The sequence below is a fragment of the Peromyscus maniculatus genome, chromosome 23 (assembly GCF_049852395.1).
Source record: "Peromyscus maniculatus bairdii isolate BWxNUB_F1_BW_parent chromosome 23, HU_Pman_BW_mat_3.1, whole genome shotgun sequence".
Classification (NCBI taxonomy): domain Eukaryota; kingdom Metazoa; phylum Chordata; class Mammalia; order Rodentia; family Cricetidae; genus Peromyscus; species Peromyscus maniculatus.
This window is the reverse complement of record NC_134874.1, coordinates 15,767,114-15,777,546: the sequence shown is the minus strand read 5'-3', so window position 1 is coordinate 15,777,546 and position 10,433 is coordinate 15,767,114. Positions and strand designations below refer to the sequence as shown.

Genomic DNA, 10,433 nt, shown 5'->3' with positions numbered 1-10,433 from the left:
CACTAAGCAAATGTCACCGTCGCCAATTAATCACAGAGGCCTCTTTGACCTCAATAACTATTGGAGGATACATAACCAAGGACAGTGTGGAATACCCTGTGATTTTAATTAATAAGATTAGGAGTGGGAAGGATAACCAGGGTAGGTGATGATAAAGATTAAGTATTAAATGGACTTTGAAAAGAAAACTCGGGGTGGGGAAAGTGGGACCCTGTGATGATCCACAGATTCCAGCCATTGTTAAGGTTATGGAAAGTTATGATTAAGTAGTAAACCCATGAGCCTGGAGAGATGGCCCAACAGTTAAGAGCACCGGCTGCTCTTCCACAGGACCCAGGTTTGGTTCCGATCACACACATGGCGGCTCACAGCCATCTGTAACTCCACTTCCGGGGGATCCAGTGCCCCCTTCTGGCCTCGGCAGACATGGGGCCTGCACATGGTGCACAGATACACACGCAGGCAAAACACCCATCCTGTAAAATTAAAAAGGAAAGAGCTGGAGCTGGAGGGATGGCTCTGAAGTTAAGAGCACTGACTGCTCTTGCAGAAGACCCAGGTGTTGTTCCCAGCGCCCACATTGGGCCGCTCACAACCACCTGTAACTTCAGCTCAGGAGATCTCATGCTCTCTTTTGGCCTCCTTGGGCACTGTGCTTGGGTACACGTCTCTGTCTCTGTCTCTCTCTGTCTCTGTCTCTCTCTGTCTCTGTCTCTGTCTCTGTCTCTCTCTCTCTCTCTCTCTCACACACACACACACACACACACACACACACACACACACACAAATATTTTAAGTCAAAAGAGGAAGGAATAAGAATTGAGAGAAGACAGGGCCGGGCGGTGGTGGCGCACACCTTTGATCCCAACACTCAGGAGACAGAGGCAGGTGGTTCTTTGTGAGTTCAAGGCCAGCCTGGTCTACAGAGTGAGTTCCAAGACAGCTAGGGCTACACTTCTCAAAACACAAACAAACCAAACTGCTGGAGATGTCTGTGCAGACGTGGCGACTGAACAAGAGAAAAAGAGGCCACAGAAGATACACACAGCGTGACTCACAGCACAGCTAGGCTGACCTGAAAGGTCAAAAAGAAAACCTCACTGAATTTCCCTGTAAATGAGTGAATGCTATTGTGCATGAAGTGTATCTCAATAAAGTCGCTACTTAAAGAGGAAACATGGGTCCTTGGTGGCTATGTTCTTCCAAAGGAACAAGGCTCTGTTCCCTGCACCCACATGGCGGCTCACAACCATCTGTATCTCCACTTCCCGGGGATCTGATGCCTTTTCCTGGTCTTCCTGGGTACCTGCACACAAGTGGTGAACAGATATGAATGCAGGAAAAATCCTTACACACGTAAAATAAAACATCTTTTTTAAAAGGGGGTGGTGGGGGAAAGAGGCACTATGGTCGCTTTCCAACAGAGGAATGGGCTCAGGAAGGTAAAATCTAGCATTTGTTGTTGTTGTTGTTTCTCAAGACAGGGTTTCTCTGTGTAGCTTTGGAGCCTGTACTGGATCTCGCTCTGTAGACTAGGCTGGCCTCGAACTCACAGAGATCTGCCTCTGTGCTGGCATTAAAGACGTGAGCCACCACAGCCCAACTTCCTACCATCATTTTTACAAATTCTTTTTATTGCATTTTTACTTATTTATTTTGTGTGTGTTTTCCTGTGTATGTGTGTGTGCGTGTGCGTGTGCGTGTGCGTGTGCGTGTGCGTGTGTGTGTGTGTGTGTGTGTGTGTGTGTGAAGGTAGAGGTCAGATGACAACTTGCTGCAGTCCATTTTCCCACCACCGCGAGTCCCAAGGACTGAACTCGGCCCCCGGCTTGGAAAGCAGCCTCTGAGACATCTCCATGGCCCCCACAGTTCTTGCTGAGGTTTTTTGGTATGATTAGGAGCATCAAGGTCCAGAGCCATCCCACTCTTCCGAGAGTGATTCAGCCCTGCTCCCATTAGTGTTTACTGTGCGCCACTGCTGTGTGACACTATTCCTGGGGAGATGTGACGTAATGTCTACTCAAATGGTCTGCTCACTCCAGACAGGAAACCGAAGTGCAGGAACCACCAAGGTCCGACGTGGGGAAGCAGTGAGTTTTATTGGGGTTCCTTCCGGGGACAGAAATGGCTCAAATGACAGAAGTACCAGCTGCATCGTTTAAGCCCTGCCCCCCCAAGCATGGGTGACAGCTCACAAAAGCTTGAGCTCCCTGACAGCCTGCAGGCAGTTCCGCAGGTTGGAGTGTCCTTTGCAGGCAGCTCAGTGGGTCTCTGTGTCTTCCAGGCAGCTCTGCCGGTCTCAGCCCTTCTAGGTATCTGAAGGTCTGAGAGTCACTCTCGGTAGTCTTTACAGCTGATATTCTCTTGGGAAGGGCAGGGCTTAGTGCATCTGATCAGTTTCAGGAACTTCCTTAGCAATTTTGAGTTGTTTCCTTCCTGAGCTTAACAGGCTTCCCTGCCGGATGGAGTATGTCCGCTCCCCGTAAACGCCCTGTGTCTTGTTTCTCCATTTGATGGGAATTCTTAAACTGGAGGAAACTGCTATACAACATGTAGGGGCTGGTCCTGGCAGGCCTTGCCACATCGGACTCACACAGTACTGCAGTGCCTAGCCCAGGGTACTCAGTACTTCTCACACAGTACTGCAGTGCCTAGCCCAGGGTACTCAGTACTTCTCACACAGTACTGCAGTGCCTAGCCCAGGGTACTCAGTACTTCTCGCACAGTCCTGCAGTACCTAGCCCACGGTACTCAGTACTTCTCGCACAGTACTGCCGTGCCTAGCACACTTTCTCTCCGATATAAAAAACGGGCTCAGAGTCATTTCCCTGGGGTCACACAGTGAACAGGAAGTGGACCTGGCTGGGTCACTCAAGCATTTAGAACCATCCATGCAAGACACTCTCTTCAAGAACAAGTATCTGCTCGCCTTTGCTTTTAACACAAGCAGACAAAGTTGCTGATCTTCACTCACTGGATGCGGGTAGTGGAACCAGAAATTCTGCACATGCGTGTTTCCTCCCTGTTCCTAGTGTTCTGCTGATGGATGACTGTCTAATTATCGGTCCAGTTCCCTGTGGACAGGCATCTCCAACACCTTGCAATTGTAGCTGTTTGTCAACTGGATCTTAGCTCCTTTCCATGAATCTACCAGTAGAAGGAATTTCTACTGGACCAAAAAAAAAAAAAAAATCAAAAAACCAAACCACACAAACAAAAAACAAAGCAAAACAGAGATAACAGCAACTTTAAAATTTGAATTCCCAATCCCCCTCCCTGGAGACTGTCCCGTGAGACCAGCAGAGGTCATTTTCAGTTCAGAAAGCAGTTGAGGTCTCTGCGTGAGAACGGGTGGATGTGGGAAGATCTCTTTGGACCCTAAGCTCACTGCCCACTTAGATCCCACAAATCAAACCACACGGACCCTTTCTATTCCTGGAATGGCCCGACTAGATCCTACTCAGATCTACTGAACTTGCAATCCCCGGATCCTAGAATACACCCCCATTCTCTCATGGCTTACTTACTCCTTATCTTTCTCTTTTCCTAGAGGCCTTCCCTGTTAAGGTTGTCCTGAGCCAATGCAACCCCGTCACTGGGTTTTATTTTATTTTGTTTTTGCAATACTGGTGCAGGAACCTGGGGCCTCATGCATGTTAACTAAGTAAGTACCCTGCCACTGAGCAACATGAGCCCTGGTCTCTTTATTGCACTTAAAGCTACCTGTCATTTTCTTCCATATTTTCCTGGTGGATTTCCTGCCTCCTCTGCTCTGTCTGTTTCCCACACTGCAATATTCCTACTGCCCAGCAATCACTCAGAGCATAGTTCATGTTCGAGTTAGGGTTTCTATTGCTGCCATAAAACACTCTGACCAAAGGCTACTTGAGAAGGAGGGATTACTTCAGCTTACAGCTACAGTCCATCGTGAAGGGAAGTCAGGGCAGGAACTCAAGGCAGGAATCTGGAAGCAGAGGCTGTGGAGGAGTGCTGCTTACTGGCTCTCTCTCTCCATGGTTTGCTCGGCCCGTTTTTATTACAGCCTCCAGAACCCACAGTGGGCTGCCCACCCACATCAGGAGGCCAGTCTGATGGAGGCAGTTCCTCAGCTGAAGTTCCCAGATGACTCTAGTTTGTGTCAAGTTGATGAGACTACCGGGCACTGTCCGTAAACTATTATTCCCCACAGAATGTGCTCCCTTCTAATATCTACAATCTACTTCTCACATGTATTGTCTGGTTCCATCACTAGACTGTGCCTCCAGAAGGGCAGAGATCTTGACTGCGTCCCGTTGGGTCTCACATGTCTTATTCTTCTTAAGAGACAGGGTCTTGCCAGGTGGCCGCGGCGGTGGCGCACGCCTTTAATCCCAGCACTCGGGAGGCAAAGCCAGGAGGATCTTTGTGAGTTCGAGACCAGCCTGTTCTACAGAGCAAGATCCAGGACAGGCACCAAAGCTACACAGAGAAACCCTGTCTCAAAGAGGGAGGAAGAGAGGAAGGGAGAGAGACCGGGAGGGGGGAGGGAGGGAGAAAGTGTCTTTTTGCCCAGGCTGGCCCTGAGCTCCTCCCCTGAAATGATTCTCCTTTCTCAGCCTTCCCAGTATCTGGGACTACAGATGGCATAAAGCTATGCCCGGCTCTCACATGCTGAGAATGGCAAAGGGTATGTATGCAGTAGGTGCTTGACAAAGACTTATGGATGGATAAGTGAAGAAATGAGGCTCATAACCCCACCCTATCCCCCAGGGCTGGCAGGAAAAAAAACAAAACATCAAAGAGTACTTCTGTTGAGTATGCGCCGAGGCCTGGTCCAGGTGCAGAGCATCGAGCACTCAGGACCTGAAGCCAGGTAGGAGCCGGGTTTGCTGCAGGTGCTGAAGCTGTGAGCTCAGGAGGTTCCGTCCAGGAGACGCCGAACAGCCCCTGGCCACAGAAGCCCCACCCCATGGCAGAGGACCCGCCCACTCCAGCCTCCCATGGTGACCCGCCCACTTCCTCTAAAGACCCACCCACTTTGGACGGCCCGCCTACTTCCCCTGAGACTCCACCTCCACCAGGAGGGTCCGCCAGCATCTTGTCCCGAAAGCTCCGCCCCATCCTGAAGGCTCCGTCCCCGTCCTCAGAACGTCCCGCCCACTCCCCCTTGGGGCTCCGCCCCCACTGGGCGGGCTCTTCCCGCCCCTTTCCTCGGAGGTCCCGCCCTGTTCTGGAGACTCCGCCCCGGCCCTGTCCTTTCTGAGGACTCCCCTCTCACCACTCCCCCGAGGCCCCGCCCTGTCCAGGATGTCCCTCCCACTTTCCTTGAGGCCCCGCCCACCCGGGGGGAGGCCTCGCCGGCTGCTGTCTCAGAGGCCCCACCCCACCCCCAGGATGTCCCGCCCAGTTCTCTGAGACTCCGCCCCCCCCGGCGCCGCCCGCCCGCCCGTCCGCGGGCGGCGGGGCTGGGCTCCGACCTTGTCGCTGCGCAGCGCCTTCGGCGGGCGGCGTGCGGAGCGGACCGCTGCGCGGCGCGGGCTCGGTGAGAGGCGGGATCCTGTGTCCTGGCCACGGCGCGTCCCCTTCCCACGGTTCACCTGGTGGCAGGTAAGGGCCGTCCGCAGCTCTGCGGCGCTCGCCCGCCGCCGCGGGAACCGGGCTGTTTTTGACCCTTCTGCGACGCTGTCTGTAGTAGGTTCCCTGTGAGGAGCGTTTAGAGGAGACCCCTTGGAGGCCCGTGGCCCGGCGTGGAGCCGGTGGCGACCTCTGAAGGGCTGCGAGCGCCAGGCCCGGCCTGGGCCGAGCCTTCCCTGCCGGCGAGCGGGCCTGTGCGGTTCCCAGGGGCTCCCCCTCGCCGGCCTGCGTTAACTGAGATCGCTGCGAGCCAGCGAGCGAGCGAGCGTGGCTGACGCCTCCCTGCCCTCCTCCTCCGCCCCACCCCCCTGGAGAAGGGGTGGCCTCCATGCCCCTGCCGCAGACGGCGTGGGGACAGGTGTCAGAAGCTCCTTGGTTTGCCAGCCAGGTTCCCCGAGGCCACCTGGCATCGCCCGACGGAGTGCCCGCCAGCCACAGCAGTGGGGATGTGATGGTGGTGGTGGTGGTGGGGGTCCAGCAAGGACGGGCGGGAGTCAGGATGGAGCCATGTGGACCCAGCCTGGGTGTGTCCCGTTCTCCAGAGACCCCCCCAGAGCAACTAGGGCATTCAGTACCCCGAGAGCAGCGACGGCAGGTCTCCCTGGGGCTGGGCCCTGGGCGGGGTGACAAGCCTTTCAGAGTGCGGGGTGAACGGGAGCCACCTGAGGCAGGACCTTTCCCTGCCGTTCCTAATGAGACTGGGAGGGAGCGCCTTTCCTCCTCCTCCTCCAGCGGAGGGTAAAGTCTGGGCTTCCCTCGAGCTGTGATGGGCTGGGTGACTGTGAGCCTCCCAGGGCATTGGGTCGCAGAGCTGGGAGGTTCAGGCACCAGGGAAAACCCAAGAGGGATAGCGATTGTGATTGGAATGATAGTTAGTTCTCTCCTGGCTGCTCCTGACCACCCTCGTCCACACTGACAGCTGGAGGCGATCTCCTCTACTGGGAAGAAAAAGGCTCCTCCGAGATCCCCTGTGCTTGGGATGTAGCTCAGTGAGGACCTGAGTTCTACCTACCCTCAGCACCAAAATAAAACACAACCCTCTGGGGCTGGGGTCACTTGCCAGTCCTGTGCCGTGCCCTGTCTTCCCGGGACCCTTCCCAGCTCCCCAGCAAGGCCTGCTCTGCCTCTGGCCACCATCTTGCCCTTGTCTCTCGGGCCATGCACATCACCTGTGTGCCCACAGTTTGCCCTCCAGTTCTACCTAGCTGTGTGTCCTCAGAGTCCAGGCCGATGGAGGATAGGCATGTGGTCCCCAGCAGCAGCCTCCCTGTCCTCAGTTTCCAGCCTTTACAGTCTGACTGTGGTCCTTCTCCACTTCATTCTGCTCTGTAAAAGATGATTTAACAGCACAGTGAGCTGCCACCTCGCCCCCACCCCAGGGCCATCCCCTGCTCTGCCCTGAGTTGGATTCTGCTCCCCGGGAGCTTGGAGTGGATGGATGGAGCTCCCGAGACCCAGGGTACCTAGGTACCATGGGTGCTTTGCCTTGGAAGACCCCTATAAACCTCCGCCTCTTCCTTTCCCAGGCTTCATTTTTGAAGCATCTGCCAAAGTGCTTCAGCTAGCCCGTGGGGTTAACATCTGGAATGTTCTTCCCCGTGGACACGGGCACATGGGGCTCCTAGGTGGGCAGCCGGCTACTTGGGCTGTTGGGGTGTCGGGGAGGACTCTCCAGAGGCTGACAGCCGGAGGTGGGGGTGCTAGCTAGCTCCTGGGCTTCAGGCTAGCCGCCCATCTCTGGCCGGTCTTCTGTCTCACCCCTGGCCTCTTCCTAGGGGCCAGGGACCCCTGGTGCTCACCCCGAGAAAGCAGCAGCTGGGTGCCTGGCAGGCCTGGCGAAGCCAGCGCTGCCTTGGCAGGAAGCCTGGGGTGGCGCCGGGCCAGGAGCTTCCCTTCTTGGGCTCCGAGTAGAGCTCACCCACTCACGCTCCCCGAGGCGTCTGCATTGCAGCAGACTGAGCCCAAGAGCTGCGTTGGCAGCCTCGGACCCGGCAGGGATGGAGGAAGGCCCGGGCAAGGGTTCCTGTCTGCCTCATCCCTTCTCTCCGCCCTGACCCCACTTGGCCCTGGCTCCCTTAGAAAAGGCAGATGCTGACTAATGAAGCCGGAGCTCGGACACACGCTCCATTCTGCCTGGCACTGCTGGGATGACAAAAAAAAAAAAAAAAAATAGGAGGCTTGGGACCCGTCACCCTCCATGCCCTCTCTGCATCTCAGACACACACCCCCCGCAGCGGCATCAGGGGGCACATCCATCTAGAGGAGACTGTCATCCAGGATAGAGGCGTGGAGCACAGATTTTTGGAGCTCTATCTAGCTGTGTGACCTGAGGCAGGTCACTTGACCTCTCTGTGCTTCAGGTGTCTCAACTAAAATTAGACTATATTTCATGGCATCGATGTATGAAAATCACTCAGAGCAGTGCCTTGCGCATGTGCCTATCAGGATGCCGGCTCTCCTGCCACCTCCGCTTCCTGACTGAGCCCCCAAGCAATGTCGCCTGTTTTCCTTCAAGGAACACACCCCGTTCCTGTCGGTTGCGTTCAGAAGCTACTGCTAGCAGCTGTGTGATCTCGGGCAAATTCTTGCCTTCTCTGGGCCTCGTTGTCTCAGTCTGCTCCATGGAGACCATGACAGTGCAAACCTCCCAAAGTCATCTTGAGGATAATGCAAGGCATGCAAAGCAGGTGTCGTAGGCCTTGGCTCATCCAGTAAGCACACGGTGCAATTATTAGATGCCTCCTGTATGGCAGGCGTGCAGTGCACACAAGTGGAGGTCCCTGGTGCTGGGTTGTTTGGGGCCCCATGTTGACTGAGTGACTGGAGCAGGTGACTGTCTCCCCGTGCCTCAGTTTCCCCAGCTGTAAATGAGAAACTGGCCTCGTGTATAAGGTTAGATCACTCTGCAACTCAAAGTCCGTCGTCCCCATGGTGTGGCCACCAGAACTGTGGAGAAAAAGTATCCTTCAGGTTGGCTCTCCTGCCACTCAGTGCCCCCACCTCCACACAGGGCTCAGAGCGTTGCCTGTTTTCCTGACAGGACACCCACCGTTGCCCCCTCTCAGGAAGATCTGATCAGGAGGCAGTGCTCGGGGTCGCCCCCTGCCTGTCCTAAACCTACCCTACACAAACACCCGAGGCCACAAGACCCACACCCTTGAGTCCCTGAAGTTCTGGGCCCTCCCAGGCCTCAGGGGCGTGAAGAGCAAAATCCAGAAAAAGACAAGGGGGTCTAGGCTAGGAGTGAGGGCCAGCCTAGGCTGGATGTAAACACTCGGGAAACTTGCAAGCCGACACAGAGGTCTCTGGGTTGCCGTGGAACCTGAGAGCGAAAGGCGAGTCGGGGTACAGTGTGTGCAGCTGCTATCAGCAGCCGTTAGTGTGTGCCAGCCGTACCAGGCCTGATCCTCACACACTAAATTCCACCACCGCCTTGTGCAAACGGAATGACCGAGACTGTAGTCGCCACTCAGCTTCACCCTCTCGGTGGTGACCAAGTCCTCCCGGTGATCCTTATTATCCCCACCCCCGCCGTCTGAGTCCCCCTGGCCTTCACCTACAAGGGGTACACTCTTGCCTCGGGCTCTGGCCTTCTGTTCCACCTGTCCAAAGTGCTTTCCACCATATATCCTTGGGGCAGATTGCTTCCCGTGTGTGTGTGTGTGTGTGTGTGTGTGTGTGTGTGTGTGTGTGTGTGTGTGTATGCATACTAGATGTTAAACCCAAAGTCTCACACATAGGCAAGCACTCTGTCCTTGACTAGATCCTAACTCTCTTCCCACTCTTAAATTTTGACACTGGGTCTCACAAAGTTGCCCAGGCTGGCCCTGGACTTGCTATCCTCCTGCCTCAGCTTCCCAGTAGCTAGAATTACCAGCCTGTGCCACCAGGCCTGGCTCCCTCACCTCTCCTGAGTCTTGCTCAAATGTCACCACCCCGTTTACACTTCTTTCTCTGTCACAGGCCGTATTATCATGCAGCACCCGGTCACTACTTTTGTTTTATTTAAGATTTATTTATTTTTATGTGTATGGGTATTTTGCCGACATGTATGTGTATGGACCATGTGCATTCAGTGTCCACAGAAGCCACAGGAGGATGTTGGAGCCCCTGGAAATGGAGTTACTATGTGGGTGGTGGAAATCAAAGCTTGGTCGCCTGGAAGAGCAGCCAGTGTCCTTAACCACTGGACCATTTCTTCAGCCCTGTCAGCCCCTTTTTAATCTCCCTCCTATACTGGCAGGCCGTTTTCATAGGGGCGGGATCTTTGTGGTTTATCTTCATTGTTTTTTGTTTTGTGTTTCTCTTTGTTGTCTGGTGGTAGTAGTAGGTAGTGGTGGTGATGGTGGTGGTGTGGTATGGTGGTGGTGTGTGTGTGCACATGCATGTGTGCCTCCAAGGTTAATGTCCAGTGTCTTTCTCCATTGCTCTGCACCTTTTGAAAAAAGTTATTATTTTTATTAATATCTGCATGAGTTTATGTGCACTCCATGCATACAGGAGCCTGGGAGTCCAGAAGGGATACGACCCCATGGAGCTGGAGATACAGGTGGTTGTGAGCCACCTGATGTGGGGGTGCTGGGGCCTCTGCAAGAGCAACCGTTAAAAACTGCTTTAATAGTCACGGGGCTGGAGAGATGGCTCAGCAGTTAAGAGCACTGACTGCTCTTCCAGAGGACCCAGGTTCAATCCCCAGCACCCACATGGCGGCTCACAACTGTCTGTAACTCCAAGATCTGACACCCTCACACAGGCAAAATATCAATATACATAAAATAAGAATAAATAAATATTTTTAAAAATCAATTTAAAAAATAGTA

At 54.3% G+C, this 10,433-nt stretch overlaps 2 protein-coding genes across 2 annotated transcripts in view; one reads left to right on the top strand and one right to left on the bottom strand.

The window, feature by feature from the left end:
* Window positions 1-2,081: 2,081 nt before the first annotated feature.
* On the bottom strand, window positions 2,082-5,943 carry LOC121825273 (uncharacterized). Its single transcript, XM_076560326.1, has 3 exons — window positions 5,918-5,943; window positions 5,457-5,838; window positions 2,082-3,166 (listed from the first exon to the last, which is right to left on the bottom strand). The coding sequence occupies exons 1-3, from the start codon at window positions 5,941-5,943 to the stop codon at window positions 3,059-3,061; spliced, it is 516 nt and encodes a 171-aa protein (XP_076416441.1). The 3' UTR covers window positions 2,082-3,058.
* The window catches only part of Abcb9 (ATP binding cassette subfamily B member 9), a 39,195-nt gene continuing 34,206 nt past the window's right edge, over window positions 5,445-10,433 (top strand). The window contains exon 1 of the mRNA XM_006970704.4: window positions 5,445-5,586. The gene's annotated coding sequence lies outside the window, so the exon portion shown is untranslated. The remainder of the gene's footprint in view (window positions 5,587-10,433) is intronic.

What these genes read in the sequence shown, in the direction of transcription:
- LOC121825273 (XM_076560326.1), bottom strand. Translation starts at nt 5,943, where the DNA reads ATGGAGGCCACCCCTTCTCCAGGGGG. An exon ending in GCCACCCCTTCTCCAGGGGG is followed by an intron (nt 5,839 to 5,917) that starts GTGGGGCGGAGG and finishes CAGTTAACGCAG; the next exon opens with GCCGGCGAGGGGGAGCCCCT. An exon ending in AGGCGCTGCGCAGCGACAAG is followed by an intron (nt 3,167 to 5,456) that starts GTCGGAGCCCAG and finishes TTGGTCCAGTAG; the next exon opens with AAATTCCTTCTACTGGTAGA.